At 39.6% G+C, this 18085-nt stretch overlaps 1 protein-coding gene across 1 annotated transcript; it reads left to right on the forward strand.

The window, feature by feature from the left end:
• Positions 1–3497: 3497 nt before the first annotated feature.
• On the forward strand, positions 3498–11919 carry LOC139713385 (N-sulphoglucosamine sulphohydrolase-like). The gene is made up of 5 exons (XM_071625121.1): positions 3498–3832; positions 8115–8381; positions 9047–9200; positions 9966–10204; positions 10867–11919. Exons 1-5 carry the CDS (start codon positions 3685–3687, stop codon positions 11640–11642), a joined length of 1584 nt encoding a protein of 527 aa, XP_071481222.1. The 5' UTR covers positions 3498–3684; the 3' UTR covers positions 11643–11919.
• Positions 11920–18085: the final 6166 nt, after the last annotated feature.

The raw sequence follows: 18085 nt of genomic DNA on the forward strand, positions 1-18085 counted from the left end.
ATTCGGTAGTGTGCACGTGTTCAGTTCATTTATGTGTCTTTACTGCGCATCGTGCGTGTGCCCTACACTCCATGCAACATTCAACAAGCATACAAAATCGTCTCGCTCAACTGTGTGGTATGGTATGGTGGGAACTGTGGAGGCCGCTAGACAACTCGACGTGGAAAGAATTCGACCCAGCTCTACGTGCTGTGTCTTATCATAATGACATGCGAATTGAGGGTCGAATTTGATACAAATATTTTCACTCTTCCACACGGGGGAGATCTTGCATTTTCGAAATGTAATTTAACGTTATGTAACACTCTCTGGAAAAATATTTTGGCACTTTTGAATAAAAAAGTAAGAAAAAATAATATTCGGGGATTGCGAACGGGAGGACACATCCGTCATCTCCTTTTCTGCATGCGTGTCTTCGCAGTGTACGGTGAAGATGCAGATACGGAATGTAATAAGATACCATTGCCATTGCCTTGATCGTCTTCATTTTTCTTTTGATTGAAGAGTTTCCAGATATTCGCTCAAAATCATGTCCACCAGAAGATTGTTGAATTTCAGTATAAAAATCGAAAGGTTTATACATCCACCCCGGCCCTTTGGTCAATCTCCATAATATAGGCCCTATCAATCTATAGGCTGATGATGGAAGCCCAGGACAGGGTGTGGGAGGGTATTCCCCCCCCCCCCCCCCAGTCCCATACAAGGGAGCTTTGCATTTTTAGTACATTGTACTGAAATAAAAAGAATACTAGTACCACTCATAAAAATTACAGCCCCCCCCCCCCGAAACCCGGGGGAATAATTAACCATGCCACCCCCCCCCCCCCCCCCCATCTATTATACTACCGTTATCTATATATTATATACTGTACTTCCGAGTCCAGGCCGCTGTTCCGTGGTGAGTTCTACAGGTGAACTCTGTTTGTCCATTGGAGTGTTATATTATGATAAAGTTTGAATTTACAAATATTTAGCACATAAGCCATACATAGATAGCAAATATACGGAGAATAAAGACTACCCACTGTTATCAACCGTCATCTCAGTCGATTACTGAAGAAGGCTCCCACCGATGGCATTGAAATAATTTCCGAGGACAGGGAATTCTAATTCCCTATATATACTGTTCTCCGTATCTGAAAGAACGAACTGACGATGGGATTCAGTTGTCGAGTTTGGTATATAGAAATGTGGTTGGGTGGCTCGTGGGTAACCAAATGGCCAGTAACACTATAGTAATTATAGGATTTTTAAGACGAATAGTCTCTTTGAAAGGTATTTAGTCCAGTTGAGTAAGAGGGATGGAATTTCATTGAGCCGTTTTAGATGTAGGTCAAATCAGTTGCCACTTAATAATAGAAGATTTGTACAATCATTAATTTAATGAAAGGGATGTTCAATGCCCTTGTTGTGATAGACATGAAACAGGTGATGAATTTCACTATATGTTTTCGTATGCCCCTTCTTTGAAAAGGAAAGACAGTTATATTTAAGCAGTCATTATTTGGTTGAACGTCCTTGCTCAGTACACATGTCCACTTTTTTATTTTCATGTTCGCATTTAGGACAGCTTAAAAGATTAGTATTATTTGTGACGCTGATCATGTCATATTTTGCAAATTTGCAGAAGCCTGAACAAGCTGAGTGTACTTTAGTCAAGAAAATATTATTGTAACTCGTAGTGGTAGAAAAATTAAGCATCCCGTGATACTCGATCTATAGTTTTGTATGTTACGATTGTTTGGTCGTAATTCGATGGTTCATACGATTAGTTAACTTTGCTTGCCAATTTGTATATCACTGTATAGGTATAGACTATTTTATATACATCATTGTAATATATCACAAACATGTATTCTTTGTTGTTGTAATGACCATCCCATCTTGTATTTATGTGTTGTACTTTCATACCCCGGAATGGGGTCGGAAGAGTCAATAAAATCTATCGTTAATCTATCTAGTAATGTTCATGAAGCATGTGTAGCAGCACAATGAGTCATGCTTTCATTTTCTCACTATAAGACTTGTTTTCGTCCACTCGCTGACCGTATCCGCCATCAAGGGTCACTCTTCCAGCGTAATACAAGCACATTTTTACGATCGCTCTGGTCCTCTGTATCGCGAGTACTCATAAATAGGGAGCTTTAGATTTTGACGCGCGGACGTTTGAGCCGACGCTTGCGCTGGACGTTCTCCTCTCCCTGCGTCGTGTGGAAAAGTAGCTTTAGATTACACTGGGACGCAACGTATAAAAAATACAATCGTGCCCCCATTATGATAAGCTCTCTGCGTCGCAAACTGTGCGGACGTGAAAATAGCCCAGTACGCGTAGTAAACAACACAGGCGACGCAAGCTAAAAATAGATTGACTTTACGCGCGCTACTGCGCAAGCTCAGAGCATGTTTTTTTTTTCCTTTGAACGTCCGCGCGTCTAAAATCTAAAGCTCCCTATTCTGTCCGAACATTCCTCGCGAACAACGTAACTTCACCTTCGGTCACTCCTACGGTCACCATGATAACGCGAGATGGACATCCTTTCTAACCAATCTCCTTCTTTCTTCGCTCCACGTCTCGAAGGAGTTTCGCACGCATGTTACAAATCCATTCACAAAAATCAACTTTTCACGCACACCACACCTCTTGACCAGCTTTCGACGTGAAAGCACGGAACTTCTCTCTCTCTCAATCTATCAATTTCCCTTTCCATCTCTAATTTCGCCGTCTCGTGGAGCATTCAACATTGTGTCATTTCATCATTGTGCTACTTCAGGGAATCAATTTTGCGTCGCGTTATGTTCTTGTGTATTTACCAAACGGGAGAAGTGCAATAACTGAACTTTCAATTATTGGAGGACCATTTCCTGCAACATCGACTCCAGGCGCAGCTCAGCAACGCGGGAGATATTGTGTGTTATAGAATCAACGAATGGTGAGTAGAATGATTATATTCTCTACGCTCTATTAACTATCCTACTACGAAATCCCTTCACATGCATTTGATATGATGATAAATACCATAACATGCATTTGTGTAACCCTGTTCTGTCAAACACTGGTTCCTACATATACCCAGTCAACAAGAGCCACCCAAAGCCACCCAACCACCCGAGTAAGGAATTGAGTGAAAATCTTCGCGAAACATTTTTCCCTCTAACTTAAGGCCCTATGTAATACTGCACACCACTCCCACATTCAAGGAAAAAGTTTGTTTTCGTCTGGTTACTATATACTAAGTAAATCGGGTCGAGATTTTTGTCGTATTGCAAACGTTTCAAACCCCGGCCGCGCTGTCCAGCGTTTTGGCCCGTACTTTTTAGGGTCGAGTTATCCGGGGGGCCAGTTTGGGTCATTCTGGCTGCCGAGACTTCAAAACAGTGCATGCAGTAGTCACACCGTTTTGAGTCACACAGGTAACTAACTGTGTGCACGTTGCACACAAGAGCATGCATGAAGCGATGTAATCTCTGTGACGGAATGATTGCCAGCGCATCTCGGCATTCCCAATTTTTGCGAGGATTTCCAAGGGCATACCTGTTGACATAGCTAGGTCTTTGGCAGAGTCGTGCAGAGATATTTCCCTCCACTACTCTCCTGCCATTCTACCTAGAGATTGGCCGCCCAGCGTTGTTGCCTGACAGAGGAATTTTCACTCAGCAGACGATATCCTACACCAAGAACTGACAATGACCATTGCAGGTGACGAGTGGCATCACTGCCATCAGAGGCCCTCTTCTCTGAATTCCCACCACTGGCTCTTGTGTGCATTCATTTTACTTTCCGGTTCTACTGGGTCTGCATATTCTGCAACCAAGAATGTCCTCGTCCTCGTGGGTAAGTTAATTGGTAACTTTGTGTAGAGTCTACTTGTTTTACAAAAGAGTACAATAACGTATTAATCCAAGCAAGCCAGGGAGATGGAAATTAAGAAAGTTTCCACCTCCCTGATCCAAACTTTTTTTTTTTTTTTTTTTTCTGGTACCGTAGCCACCAGCAAAAAAAAAAAACAAAACAAAACAAAACAAAACAAAACAAAAAAAAACCCTGCAGTCAGAGTATCTAATACAGTATAAGTTTGATATGTTTGGCCATTTGGTAAGTTGCATTTGTTGCCTCTTCTTGCTTGGCAATTATACCAGTGTGCAGGTTCAAGCTCGCTGCTTGCTCAGCGCCCCCCCCCCCCCCCCCCTCCACCCTTCATTACCGGTACTCAACACCGGGTAGTTCATGCTGTATATTTCACTCTTTTCCTTTCTTTATCCCTCTGTTGCTGTTCCTTATCTTGTTTGATGTTTCCTCCCCATGCATTCATCCTTATATCCTTCACAGATTGCCCCTCTCCCCCCACCCCCACCCCAGTGCGGGGCGCCTAGCTAACCGGTAACGACTCGGTACAGTTTAAAGGGTCGCTGGCCGGTGCGGTTAAGGCCTCCCTAGGGATCATTACTGACCCTCCTCCGCTGTGCCTTTTGTCTGTCCACCCCCCTCCCTTTACCTGTTGGTTGGGCTCCTTGCCCATGACCTCCAACCCTTCCCTTTTGACTTGTTTTCTTTGTTCTGTGTCCCTCGCTCTCCCTGACTATTCTTGATGCATGTATTTAAAAGCATGCAAGCTTCCCGTGATTCAACCATATATAATGCCGTCCAAAATTTGACCGCCTCCTTCCTACATATGTATTAAAAACCCAATGGCCTGAATTCACGAAGGTGGTACAATTGAAACCATGGTTTAACTTTAAACCATGGACAAAGACCATACATAAATAGTTTTGTATGGGGCGCCAAGTGTCGCATGGCCCATTTCGTTATACAAAATCAGTCATTTTGTCGATGAAAATCGATCCGTTGACGAAATGAGAAATGACTGATTTTGTAGCAAAATAGGCCATGCGACACTTGGCGCCCCATACAAAACTACAGTCTTTTCCACGGTTTAAACCACGGTTTCAATTGTACCACCGTCGTGAATTCGGGCCATTGCGTTTGCGTGTTGTCGAATTTTGGCACGTGAGGTCGAACCTTGGCATTTTAGCTTTAGTCCTTTATGTGATTGCTTCCCCTGCCTATTTGTCATTTTGCCTCTGACGAAGATCCTGCTAGGATCGAAAGCTCAGGCCCCTTTTGACTCCATCAAAAAAAAAAATTTTAGTAAAAAAAATGTCTGAAATATCTGGGATAGTCTGGACAGTTTATAATGAAATACATGATAATCAGGTCCTTTGATTCAGTGTAGGGCAAGTCCAAGATAACGCTCACGTTACGTATGGGACATTCAGAGACTTTTATGACCTGAAAAATAGTGTTAATGGCCTTTGATCATATTGAACTTCATCATGGTGATTGATATCTAGGAGAAGTATAATCATGTAAAAAAATTGAGAAAAATGACTTTGACAATTATATTCTAGAAGAGAAAATATGTGCCGTTACGTATGGGACCAGAAAAATTTTGTTTTTTTGAACATTTTTTTCAACCTAAAAACTCTCTGAAAGTATATCATTCTACAACTTGTAACTCACTGTGATGAAAGTCACAACACTCAAGATTATCACAGGTAAGTTTCATGTCATTAGGCAAAAAGCTCTAATTACAGGTTCTAATTAAAGACAGACATGACATGTTACGTACGGGACAGTTACGTATGGGACAGTTTGTCCCCCATTCATTTAGTGTGTGAAGAACCATGTTTATGGGTATTTTGTATAATCATTGAAGTAAAATCAGTTGAAACTACTCAAATACTGATCCAGATTGTCAAGGAAACAATATTCTCCAAATATTCACCATCATAATCATATTCAATCATATTTTTATATTTTTATGACCAACCTGGGTATGCATGCCATTTGTCCCCCATTCGATTAGTGTGTGGAGAACCATGTTTATGGGTATTTTGCAAAATAATTTTGCAAAATACCCATAAACAAATTTTTGCATAATTATTGAGGTGGAATCAGTTGAAATTACTCAAATACTGATCCAGATTGACAAGGGAACAATATTCCCCAGATATTTACCATCATAATCACATTTAATCATATTCTATATTTTTTATGACCAACCTTAGTATGTATGCCCTATTTTTATCAGGATAGTTACTACTGAAAAATTGAATAGTTTAAAGTGTTTACTTCCATTGATGAAGGGCAGTTTGCCATTCAGTTTCAATAAAAAACAACTTGACACAAGAAATATCAAGTTTGATAAATAAGCAATACCTGCTGCGTGGAACCCCAGTGATCGAGTAGATATGTCTGTCTAGCAGTCAGGTCATTGATTCAAGTCACACCTCAGTATGTACATGTATACCCATGAATTTTGTTGTGGCTACTATTGAAAACTGAATAAGGGCAATTTGTGTATCGCTTCCAATAAATAAAAAATCATTTTACTTTATTTTTTATATATATATCATATCACAACCATTTCAAATTGGAACTCCATCACATAAGCTTTGAATTCCTCCAGTCTTAGGATTGTATGCTCTTAAGTAATTCATATAATTGGTTTCCAATCATCTCAATGTTGAAAACTGAATCCCCATTTCTACAAAAAACTATACCATCCCTTTAATGCTGATTTACTCTTTTGCCATTTTCCCCTCCCCCTTTCTGAAAATTGTTCAGTCAAGTTAATGTATTGTTTCAAGTGTCTATAACTCAAAAAGTAGCTACAATATTGGGATGCTTTCTTCAGAATGATTGACCATTTGTGCACTGAGAGACCTTCCCAGCTAGCTACATGCATTCACATGCAATATGTATGAGGATGTCCCATACGTAACGCATTTGTCCCATACGTAACAGTATTTCAATGCCTACTAAAATATATTTCTTTTACATTTTTTTCTTTTTTCTCTGGTATTTAATTTCTCTAAACAATAAATTAGAACTTTACAAAAGGGCATTAAAATAACCTTAGCAATTTTAGAAAAAACCTAAAAAAATGACCTCATTTTGTTACGTATGGGACATCTCATGATAGGACACGAGCTAATTTGCATAATCATTTGCATAATCCCTAAATTTTCATACCAAGTTAAACTATGTGATGAACTTCTTTTGTCCACATATTAATCAAAGATCATTTGATTTCCTTTGAATTGATATGAATTTTTATAAATGTCCCATACGTAACGCTGTGTTTCACATTTATGCAAATGAAGCCCTTGAAATTTGCATAGATTTACATAATATCATTTTTTCCTCCATGGAAATCAAAACTTCAACTCATAAGCTTCAAAATGATACCAAACATGTCAATATTGAGCAAAGATGAAATTTTGCCTTCTGAGGGGACCTTATCTTGGACTTACCCTGTAGAAGAACCCAGGCTTAGGCCTAGATAGGCCCTACTAGAGTATGACTTCAAAAAACATTTGTAGCCTTAAATTGCTTGATTTCTTAGTTTGTTTGTTTGTTTGTTTGTTTGTTTTTTTTTTTGTATAGGCAGCTTAGTTTCAATCCTGTTGATGTACAGAAAATTCATTCATTCATTCATTAGTTGTCAGACTTCTGACCAGCATGAATTTTGGAAGCTTTGATCTATTTTCTTTTGAATTCTCTTGTGTTCCTTGCCAGATTGTTGTGAATTATAATTACATACATAATCATATAGAGTCTATATGTACTTTTTTTCCCCATGGTAAAAAAAAAAAAATGCTCTTTCCCTGGTCGAATGCAGTAGGACAAATCAGTAAAATGGTAATGAGACTGGTTTCTATATGCCTTCTTACTTTCTACATTTGTACTCTATATAACTTTATTGTATGTTGTACCGCCACTCATAACTCATCATTCCAACCATGCAGGGGCATAAGAAAATAATTATTTTCTTAGTTTATTTCTACATCCTCTTTTGTATTGTCAATGATCAACACATTTTGACTCACTAACAGAAGAGACATTTAAGTTAGAATGAAAAATTTGTCACATCTGCTTTCATTCTGCATGGCTCTTTCAGCCATATAACCACTGTGAAAAAAAAAAAAAAAATACACAGTGAAAGCTATAGAAGAATCCAGAGGGCAAAACCTCCAAAAATGATATTAACGACATTATAGCTCGATACATAAAATTCATGGTCTTTGATCTCATCTGACATATTTTGTTGTAGCTGACGATGCTGGCTTCGAGCTCGGTGTTTATAACAACACGGTGGTCAAGTCCCCCCACTTGGATGCCCTGGGGAAGCGAAGCCTTGTCTTCAAGCATGCCTACACCTCTGTCAGTAGCTGCTCTCCCAGCCGGTCAGTCATCATGACGGGTCTCCCACAGCACCAGAATGGGATGTATGGTCTCCACAATGGCTACCACCACTTCCAATCCTTTGACCAGGTCCAGAGCCTCCCTCTGCTGCTCGGCCAAGCCGGAATACGGACAGGTCAGTGGAGGTTGTGTCTCATCTTCTAACAGGATTTTGGGAGAAGGGGATGTTAACTGACCACTGCTCAAGTGAACCTCTCCCCTGTTCCTCTGATAAAGTAGAAAGTGATGCCATATTCAGGTTCATTTGTTATATACTTGCTTACAGTGCAACATGCTTGGTTGATCTTGTTACTGCACCATAGAGTTTCCATTTGTTTATTGTATTCAGTTGTAAGAAGATGAAAAGGATGTTCTGTTCTCTTGTTCCTCAATATTTAAAGTTATTTTGTTGTACAGCATTCAGAAGAGTACTGGTTTTAAGAACGACAACCTGACTCTTCTGCCACTTACGCTGTGATGACTTTAAGAAATGCATATGTGCATAAATAGAATAGGTCCTACGAAAGGGCCAATTTCTGCTCAGTTCAAGAGATTTTAGTGAAATGATGCTGCATTTTGTGCCTTGAGCCCAGAAAGTTTTGCATGGTAACCAGTATCATTTTCTTGTTCTGTTTCATTTGCCAGTTGTTAAAACACAAATGTATTCTCAACGGTAGAACATCCCACAATGCTCTGCCCATAGGAGAACATTACAAATGGTCCATCATCATGTGGACATGTCTATCCAATTACTGAGTGATACACTACCTAGCTAACTCATCATATTTGCATTTGTCACAGGGCTCATAGGCAAAATGCACGTGGGGCCTTTGGATGTGTACCCATATGACTACAACAAGTCACCGGCGACGGGCTACCCTGTCATGCAGGTTGGGAGGAACATCACTCTTATTAAGCAGTTTGCAAGAGAATTCTTACAGAGCAATGATACCAAGTAAGTGGGCAGATATGCTTGGAAAAAAAAAAGTTTTTCCATACCATTTATACACCCAGGCAGTTTGCAGCACAGCTTGCCAGGCTACTCTTTGAACAATACAAAAGTTGATTGCCTAAGACTTATATTGAATGGAATTTAGATGGTTCACTTGGGCGCAACAATGCGACAGTCTCGCGTACAGACCAGAATTAGACAATGGGATTAAGGAGGATTTGGTTATCAGTGTGACATCTGCACTCATTGACAAATAACAGTTTTAGTAGAGTTACTGGCCAGCAAATAAGTACAGCGAGAACTATTAACCTGATTCCAGTTACATTTTGCATGGTTGATTCTAACTCAGTTGAAGAAGAGAATGAAATTGTAATTCAAACTATTATGTTAGGACTCTGTAAACAATTGCTCATATTACTGTAGCTATGTACTATCATGAAATTTTAGCTCTTTCATTTATAGATTTGCTGCTTACTTTCTTGTATTTGTTTTTCCTCAGCATCTTCCGTTTGAGGGGCATTATATGGTTTAGAGAACACAAAGGAAAATCTCATACAGTCAAACCTGTCTATAGCGGCCATCCAAGGGAGATGAAAAGAGTGACTGTTATAGACAGGTGGCCGCTATAGACAGGTTTTTTAACATGATTTTTCTCGAGGAGGGAATTGTTTTTAGTGGTCGTATATAGCAGGTGGCCATGATAGGCAGGTGGTCGCTAAGATACAATGTAGGTTTGACTGTATTTCCTGTTCTTCCTCATTCACACAGGCCATTCTTCCTGTACATTGGTTTCCATGACACTCATCGATGTGGCCATACTGACCCCCAGTATGGTCAGTTCTGTGAAAAGTTTGGAAACAGAGAGCCCAACATGGGCGACATTCCAGACTGGACCCCGACATACTACAACCCCAATGATGTCATTGTTCCATACCATGTCCAGGACACCCCCGTAGCGAGGGCGGACATTGCAGCACAGTACACCACTGCCAGCAGGCTTGACCAGGGTGGGTAGAGATAAAAAACAATCACTCATCCCTGTTGATTTACCAAGTAGCCCTCTTGTGATTTGCTCAGGATTATCCACACGAAGCAAAACATTTCAGGTCATGAACAAAACATGAGCATTATGGTATAATCTGTAGAACATGCACAAGGTAAACTATCTCAGTTGCTGCATTTCATTTAGTTGTAATGCTGACTTATCCATGCTATTCTTGAATAATTGTTTTGCTTTAACAAAATTTGTTATACAGTGGACTCCTGTTACAACCAAGTCCTCGGGACCGGCCTTTTTTTTTATATTGAAATTTCTTTATAACCGAACAAACAATAAAAAAACATAGAGCGTATAATGTTGTGGCCTGAATTTTCACGTCGTTGTAACAGGAATTTCGTTATATAATGGTAACCATGTTCGTTATAATGGGAGTGCAGTGTAATGAAAGAAAACTGCCAGTCCCGTGGACTTTGTGTTACAATGGGAGTCACCAGCTGTATGGAACGACATGACTGGGATTAACTGTGAAAAGGAAGATTTTCCCCTCTTTTCTTATATATTCCGGATAGTTTTAAGGAAAGAATCATAGCCAAATCATAATCTGTGATTGTATGGATTCTCTTCATTTATCTATAATGAGTTACCTGTGACTCCTTTTTTAAACTCAAGGTGTTGGCCTAATGCTGAAAGAGCTGGAGGCAGCTGGCCATCTTGATGACACTCTCATCATCTACACCTCGGATAATGGTATCCCCTTCACAAGTGGTCGCACCAATCTCTACGAGTGTGGGTCGAGGGAGCCCTTCATGATTTCGTCACCATTCCACAAGGAGCGCTGGGGACAGACTAGTGACGCATTTATCAGCCTCATGGACATTACACCAACTGTCCTAGACTTCTTTGGCATCAATTATCCAAAGTACAAAATCTTCAAGGGCCAAGTGCAGCTGACGGGAAAGTCCCTTCTCCCTGCCCTGACCGATGAACCGGTCAGCTGGAACATCAGCTTCTCAAGCCATGACCTCCACGAGGCCACCATGTACTACCCCCAACGGGTCATTAGGACCCCGAGATATCGCCTCATTCACAACCTCAACTTTGGCATGCCCTTTCCCATCGACCAGGACTTCTACATCTCGCACACTTTCCAGGATATCCTCAACCGGACACGGAACCACCAGCCCATCAACTGGTACAAGACGCTCAAGGAGTATTACTACCGGCCAGAGTGGGAGCTGTTTGACCTGGAGGCCGACCCGACAGAGGTCAACAACCTTGCCTATGATGAGGAACATGAAGTTTTGCTGGCCAGTCTGCAGAAGCAACTCTGGATTTGGCAGAATGCCACAAATGACCCCTGGAGATGTGCTCCCTGGGGTGTTCTGGAGGACGCTGGACCCTACAAATATAGTCCTACCTGTCTACCCCTGGATAATGGGCTGTGAGACAGTGTCAGCAGCTCAACAGTTCTAGCTCCTTAAAAAATGGTGCTGATCAACTCCTTTGCAATGCACCAAGGGGGTTTTTCATCAAAATTGACTCTTTGATGGAAAGACTTTTTATGCGGGATATGTTCCATGACCATGACATATTTGTGGTGATAATACTTCTCTATGGGGACAACTAATCATGCCAGCTTGCACTCACTAACATTAGGGTAGGTCTTTTTATGCCTTTACCACGAAGTGTCACAGAGGCATTTGTTTTGGGGTTTTCTGTCTGTCCTTCGTCCCTCGGTCTGTTTTTCAGTCCTTAATCAATTTTTTGGACAGCATAACTTAATAACCATGTGAGGTATCCAAATGAAACTTACCATATGTATGTATGAGTGGGCGAAGTTGTGCCTATTAACTTTTGGATGCACATGCTCAAGGTCAAAGGTCAAATGGAAAGTGCTAAAAATTTCTTCCCCCCCCCCCCATGCCTCCATACCTCAGAGATTGCTCAAGTTATATTCATGAGATGTAGTGCATATGCATGTACTGCCTGAAAATGATTCCCTTGGGAATTTTTGGGTCATGGGGTCAAAGGTCAAGGGTCAAAAGTCAGGTTAAAATGCTAAAATTCTTCTTGTTTGGCTGAAATTACACTACTTTCTTGTATCATGGATATTAATCAATGCATACACTTAATCAAACTAGGTTTATGCATGCATTAGCGCACAATGATACTGTGGGGAAAGATTTGGGTCTTGGGGGTTAAGTGAAAATGTCAAGAGTTTTTCCATTTTTTGAAAGTAGCTCAAAACATTGTTGGGAAAATTGGATGTTACGTATTGGTGATTATTTCAAGAAGCTGGTTGGCCGTGGGGTGATGGGACAAGGGTCAACGATCAAGGGGAAATGATCAGATTCCCAAATAGTTACCTTCTGAAGATCACATGATGGTGATAGTGAATATTATGGCAGTTCAATGATAATGGCAATAATGATAATTTCAAAATGTCAAATTAAGCATTGTACTTTCCATACATCAACTCAGTCGACTACTCACATATTCTATCAATCTTTCTGCTAATCCAAACCATCAAATCAGTACCAGACCTTTGATACACTGTTTGATCATTGTGTAAAATTTCTTTATGTAGTCTTTTGCCTCTTCAATGTAAAACAGGTTTGTATTCCCTTTAGGTTTTGATTAATTTCTTGCAGTTCTCCTGAAATGAGCAAAAATGAAGAACTGCAATTACATCAATAAAAAGTTGTAAATTCACACAAGAATCTTCTCACAAGACTTTACTAGATTTCTCAAAGGTACACTATCAGCTCATGATAGAAGAAGTGCTGACCCAAAACATGATTTATTTCAAAATGTGATTTATACGACTCAAACCTTTGCTACAGTGTAGTTTTTATAGCTTGGATTTATAAAGAAAGCCGAGTGTGGCATCATTTGCATATACACGATTGTACATACAGTTTGTGATATACATGCTGTTATATTATCTGTGATGGACTTGAAAAAATGAATTGTTTATCATCTAAACACACTCAGTCATTCTGGTGCAAAGATTGTCAGTGTGATGAAGATGATGATGATGATGATGATGATGATGATGATGATGATGATGATGATGATGATGTTATACCTGTAAAATTCTTGCCTGGTGTAAATCAGTATTACTTTGAAACATTTTTTTTGTGGATATGAACAGTTTAGCAATCAACTGAAGCGCAGCTGTGAGGATAATGCTATTGTCATGGTTATGTCATCATCCAAGGTGGAATACATAGGGTAAAACCCACATTTGCTTTGTTTTGTCCAACTCTATTATTTGTTCTTCTGTAATTTGGGGCAAATGCTGAGGATAAGTTCTGACCCTGTGTACATTATCTCTAAGAGGGCTATGCAATAATGGTTTTCTTCATGAAAATCATGTGATAAATCATCAAGTTTATGTGTTTTGTTCACCAACTGACCGAAGAGATAGTTCTGAACTCTTGTACAGACCATGTACAATGGTTACTGGCTGTCGGAAATGGAAAGGCTAGATTAACTATTCCGATATAATTCTATCAGTCTATGATCTGACATTTTTTTTTTAAAGTTTACTCCAAAGTGAGAGAGGAGAGAGTAAGAGCAAGGAATGATTTACTGGACATATTTCCTTTCCATTTCAGTTCAGGCAACTCCCGTTATAACAAAGTCCTTAGGACCAGCAGTTTCCCTTTGTTATATAATAATTTCATTGTATCCAAATATATAAAGTGTATAAAGATATCAAGCTGATAATTTTGGGCCCTGAATTTTACTTTGTTGTATGTGAAATTTCATTATAACCATGTTCGTTATATTGGGAGTGCACTGTATCAAACAATAATAATGAAATATTATATGACATACAGTACTGCTTGTACAGATGTATTATCCAAAGATGCGTATTGGTAAAAATGTGATGGTTATGTGTTTGTAACTATAAAGTGGTAGCTATTCAGGTGAGCACAACTTAACTTCTTACTTAACTAGGGTGTATCTGAACATAAAATATATAATATACTTTTATACATTGAAATAAAAACTAATATGAGGAAAATATTTCATGGTTTGGAAATTTGAGTCTAATTAGAGTGGTTTCCAGATTTAACTTCTTGCCCCAACCCCCCCCCCCCTTTTCAGACTTGTTTTTTGAAGATAAAATCATGCAAAGAAATTTGTAGAAATGTGGCTAGAAAAATGAACTACAGTTGTACTTTCACTTTGTCAGAGTTGAGTTTTGTGACATTGTTTGCACACACACACACACACACACACACACACATACACACACACACACACATACACACACACACACACACACACACACACACATACACGCACACACACACACACACACACACACACACACACACACACACACACACACACACACACACACCACACCTCACAGGCCTGCACATACTAATAACCACTACTGATCACTAATCTTCTTGGTCTTTTGATCTGTTATCAATGGTGTAAAGCTGATTGAGCTTTGCCAGGGTTGGAGAAAGGCATTATTCCATTGAAGTACAGTACTCTCCGCATAATCGGGTAGGCTTGAGCAGAGCGTTTCTTACCCGATTAAGCGGAGTACCCGATTAACAGAAGAACACGTCTCATTCACAATTGACACACACAATGTGTATGTACATGCATTGTACACTGCACCAAACATCTACACTGTATGCTGAAGACGCGTGCTTGCACGGCACATTATACATACCTTACACTTGCTCAGTTACAAGCAATAATTACTTACACTCTTTTTATGAACAATGTGTCTTCAGAAAACTTTGTCGTTTGACTATGGACTCCTCGCTAACACACAGGCGTTTTCCGAAATGAACACGTCTCTTTGCGTGCATTAGTCACGTAGAACGTCGGGTTACTTTTCGAGAAGTGACTGGGAAAAGTCAAATTTTGGAGTTGGTGCATGGCCTGATTTTCGTTGCAAACATCTCGTATTGTGAATTTTGTTGCGGAGCAAGGGAGGAGCGCAAGTGTGTTCAACTCATGTCCGTCTGTGCAATTGTGAGTGCCAGCTACATGCGTAATGTTCGTTTACGTGTGGGAAGTCGGTACTGGTACATATGTGTTTTCATGTTTAATCACTCCCCAAATGATCGGTCTTCTTTGCAAATTAAACAGAAAATGCGATTAGCCGTGGAAATTTTGACAATCATGATTTCTTGAAGTGTTATATCTGCGATAATATGTGGGTAGAAATTAGATTAGAAGAAAATTTTTTTACCCATTTATGCGGAGAGGCAACCCGATTATCAGGTAATTCTAATGTGGATTGGAACTGATTTTGACATTACTACCCAATTAAACGGAGTACCCGTTTAAGCGATACCCGATTACGCGGAGAGTACTGTACCTGTAAAGCTGATCAGTAGGGTCTCATTTAATACTCTCCAGATAATCTACATATATCTTCTAGAGGGCTGTACAACTTTTTTTTAAAAGGAAATTACAAATTGAAAATACAAATATAGTATGATAAATATTCATTCTGTTACCCAGTACTGTACTCGGTATAAGATGTGTTGAATGCATAATACACATACACGCACACACACATATACACACACATGCACACACACATACACAAACACACAAAAATGGTACATCATGTACACACAAACCTACAATGGTTGCAAACAGCGTTAACTCTACAGAAATCACAATTACTGAATCAATCGGGATGGTACACACACACACACACACACACAAACTCACACAGTGGACTTCTCCACTGTATAGGTCTTGTGATCCCTGAAGAAAGTGATACATGTATCTCATTGCACACAAGCATCTGTGCATTCAACATTGTGGTTGACCCAGGCCTTTGAGAATGGTTCTTTTCATAAGGGTGCTGAAGCCCCTGAGCCACCTGTAGATTACTGGACTGTAAGCAGCTTTTCAGTATATGGGGGATGGGGGGGGGGAAGTGTCATACAAGGCTATTTAATGCAGGATTTTTTTTTTTTTTTTTTTTTCAAAAGGAGATGGGGGAGTACATACAACATCATGTACAGTGCGCTCTTATTATAACAAACACAGTTATAACGAAATTTGGGTTACAACGAAGTAAAAATTTCAGACCCCATCAATATCCACTCTATGTTTTTATTTGTTTATTTGTTCATTATAACGAAATTTCGATATAACAAAAGAAAATGCCAGTCCCGAGGACTTTGTTATGACAGGAGTCCACTGTAACTCAATAATTGAGGGAACATGCAAGTGAGGGAGCACAGGGATCAAGCGTGGGCAGTGTTTGTGGGAGGGGAGATGAAGGAGCCATTACATTCTTATGGGGCGCTGCAAGAAAGTCAAGTTGCAATCGATTGCAAGACTTGCAATTGACTTTGGAGATGTGTTATTCATTGCAAATTTCTTGCAACACCCCCTTAGAATTGGAATTCAATGATCTGGTCCATATTTTGGTTGAAATATTTGGAAACTTTTCAAACAAAAAGCACATTGCATAATAAAATGTTGAGTAATCATTTACTAGCAAGTCAAAGAATGCCCTCCCCCAACCAAATTCTGTAATTGTTACGTGATTTTTCACTCACTCTATCTGAAAATCTAATATCTAACCACAGCAATGTGGGGGGGGGGGGGGGGGGTCATAATAATAATGATAATAATACGGCCTTTCCACTGATAATGATATCAACAAAATCAATTAACATTGCCAATTTTCTTTTACTAAAAATCAATAGTCCTGTTTATGCTGGACACAGTTCAACACAATTAGGTATAGATAGGTCTTTGCAACAACTGAAGTTTATCGAATTGCATTGGTGATGGCTGGTCATCATACAATGTACATGTATTTCAAAGAAAGTTATCTGTTTACTCCACTTCCTTCAGCACAAAGTCAATACACAAATTTGTTTGACTACAATTGGTGAATGACAGAAAGTGAGGGAAGAAACATATAGCACACTGAAGCCAAAGGATTTGAAATGCTCTGAAGAGAGACTATACCACCTCAGACAGTGTCAAGTGACTTACATGTATAAATTTCTGATGTAGAATTTCAAATCCTGAGGTTAAACGTTCTGTATACGTGTACCAACATTCTGTGTACAAAATCCAGACACAAATCATCATCTGAACTGCGTTATGGGATTGATAGATGAAGCGTGTTTAGACTCAACTCTGACTTTCAATGGTCGTAATTTTCAACAGCATTGTATGAACATCTTCTCCCTTGGGAGATCCTCCAAGCATGTTATGACTACGGGAGAATATAACATATGGTAAAATATGATATGATAATGAGACTATAAAAATATATGATCTTATCCATCCCAGGGTAGCCTCTTCAGTGTTAACACTGCTAACCCAGAGGGCCCTGCCATTATAATTACACCAGCATCGCCAGGTACATTTATCAATACCAAGGACATCGTGGGTAAAAACATCTTGTCCAAGGATGAACACTAGAGGTGGGATTAAAACCCAAGACATTCGGTTTACAAACCCTTGGACTTAACCACTATACCACCTTGATGTCATACGATTATGAGTGTCCGATTTGCTGATTGGTACTTAAATGTCAAACCTACATGGTATTTTTAAGTGTTGGATCATCAGAGCCTCACAATGATTTCTGGCAGGCTTCACAATGGCGAATGCAGAGTCACTTTGGTAGACGTTCATATCGCTCATTACACTGCTCCACTGAAACCAGTGTTTGTCCACACATGGGTCACAAGTTGTAGAAATACAAATCTGGTAGTCATTGTCTTGGAACATGCATGACTACAAAGACTTGAGGTCTTCACCGCAGGTTTTTATTGGTTTATTTGTTTCTCAATAGTAACAACATGTCCAGGCCTAAGGTCTGAATATACTCTAAAACACAATATTTTCACAGCATGAAATTTTC

Source organism: Diadema antillarum, unplaced genomic scaffold, assembly GCF_040938485.1.
Source record: "Diadema antillarum isolate AM-2024a unplaced genomic scaffold, OU_Dant_1.0 seq00001956_RagTag, whole genome shotgun sequence".
NCBI classification, from domain to species: Eukaryota; Metazoa; Echinodermata; class Echinoidea; order Diadematoida; family Diadematidae; genus Diadema; species Diadema antillarum.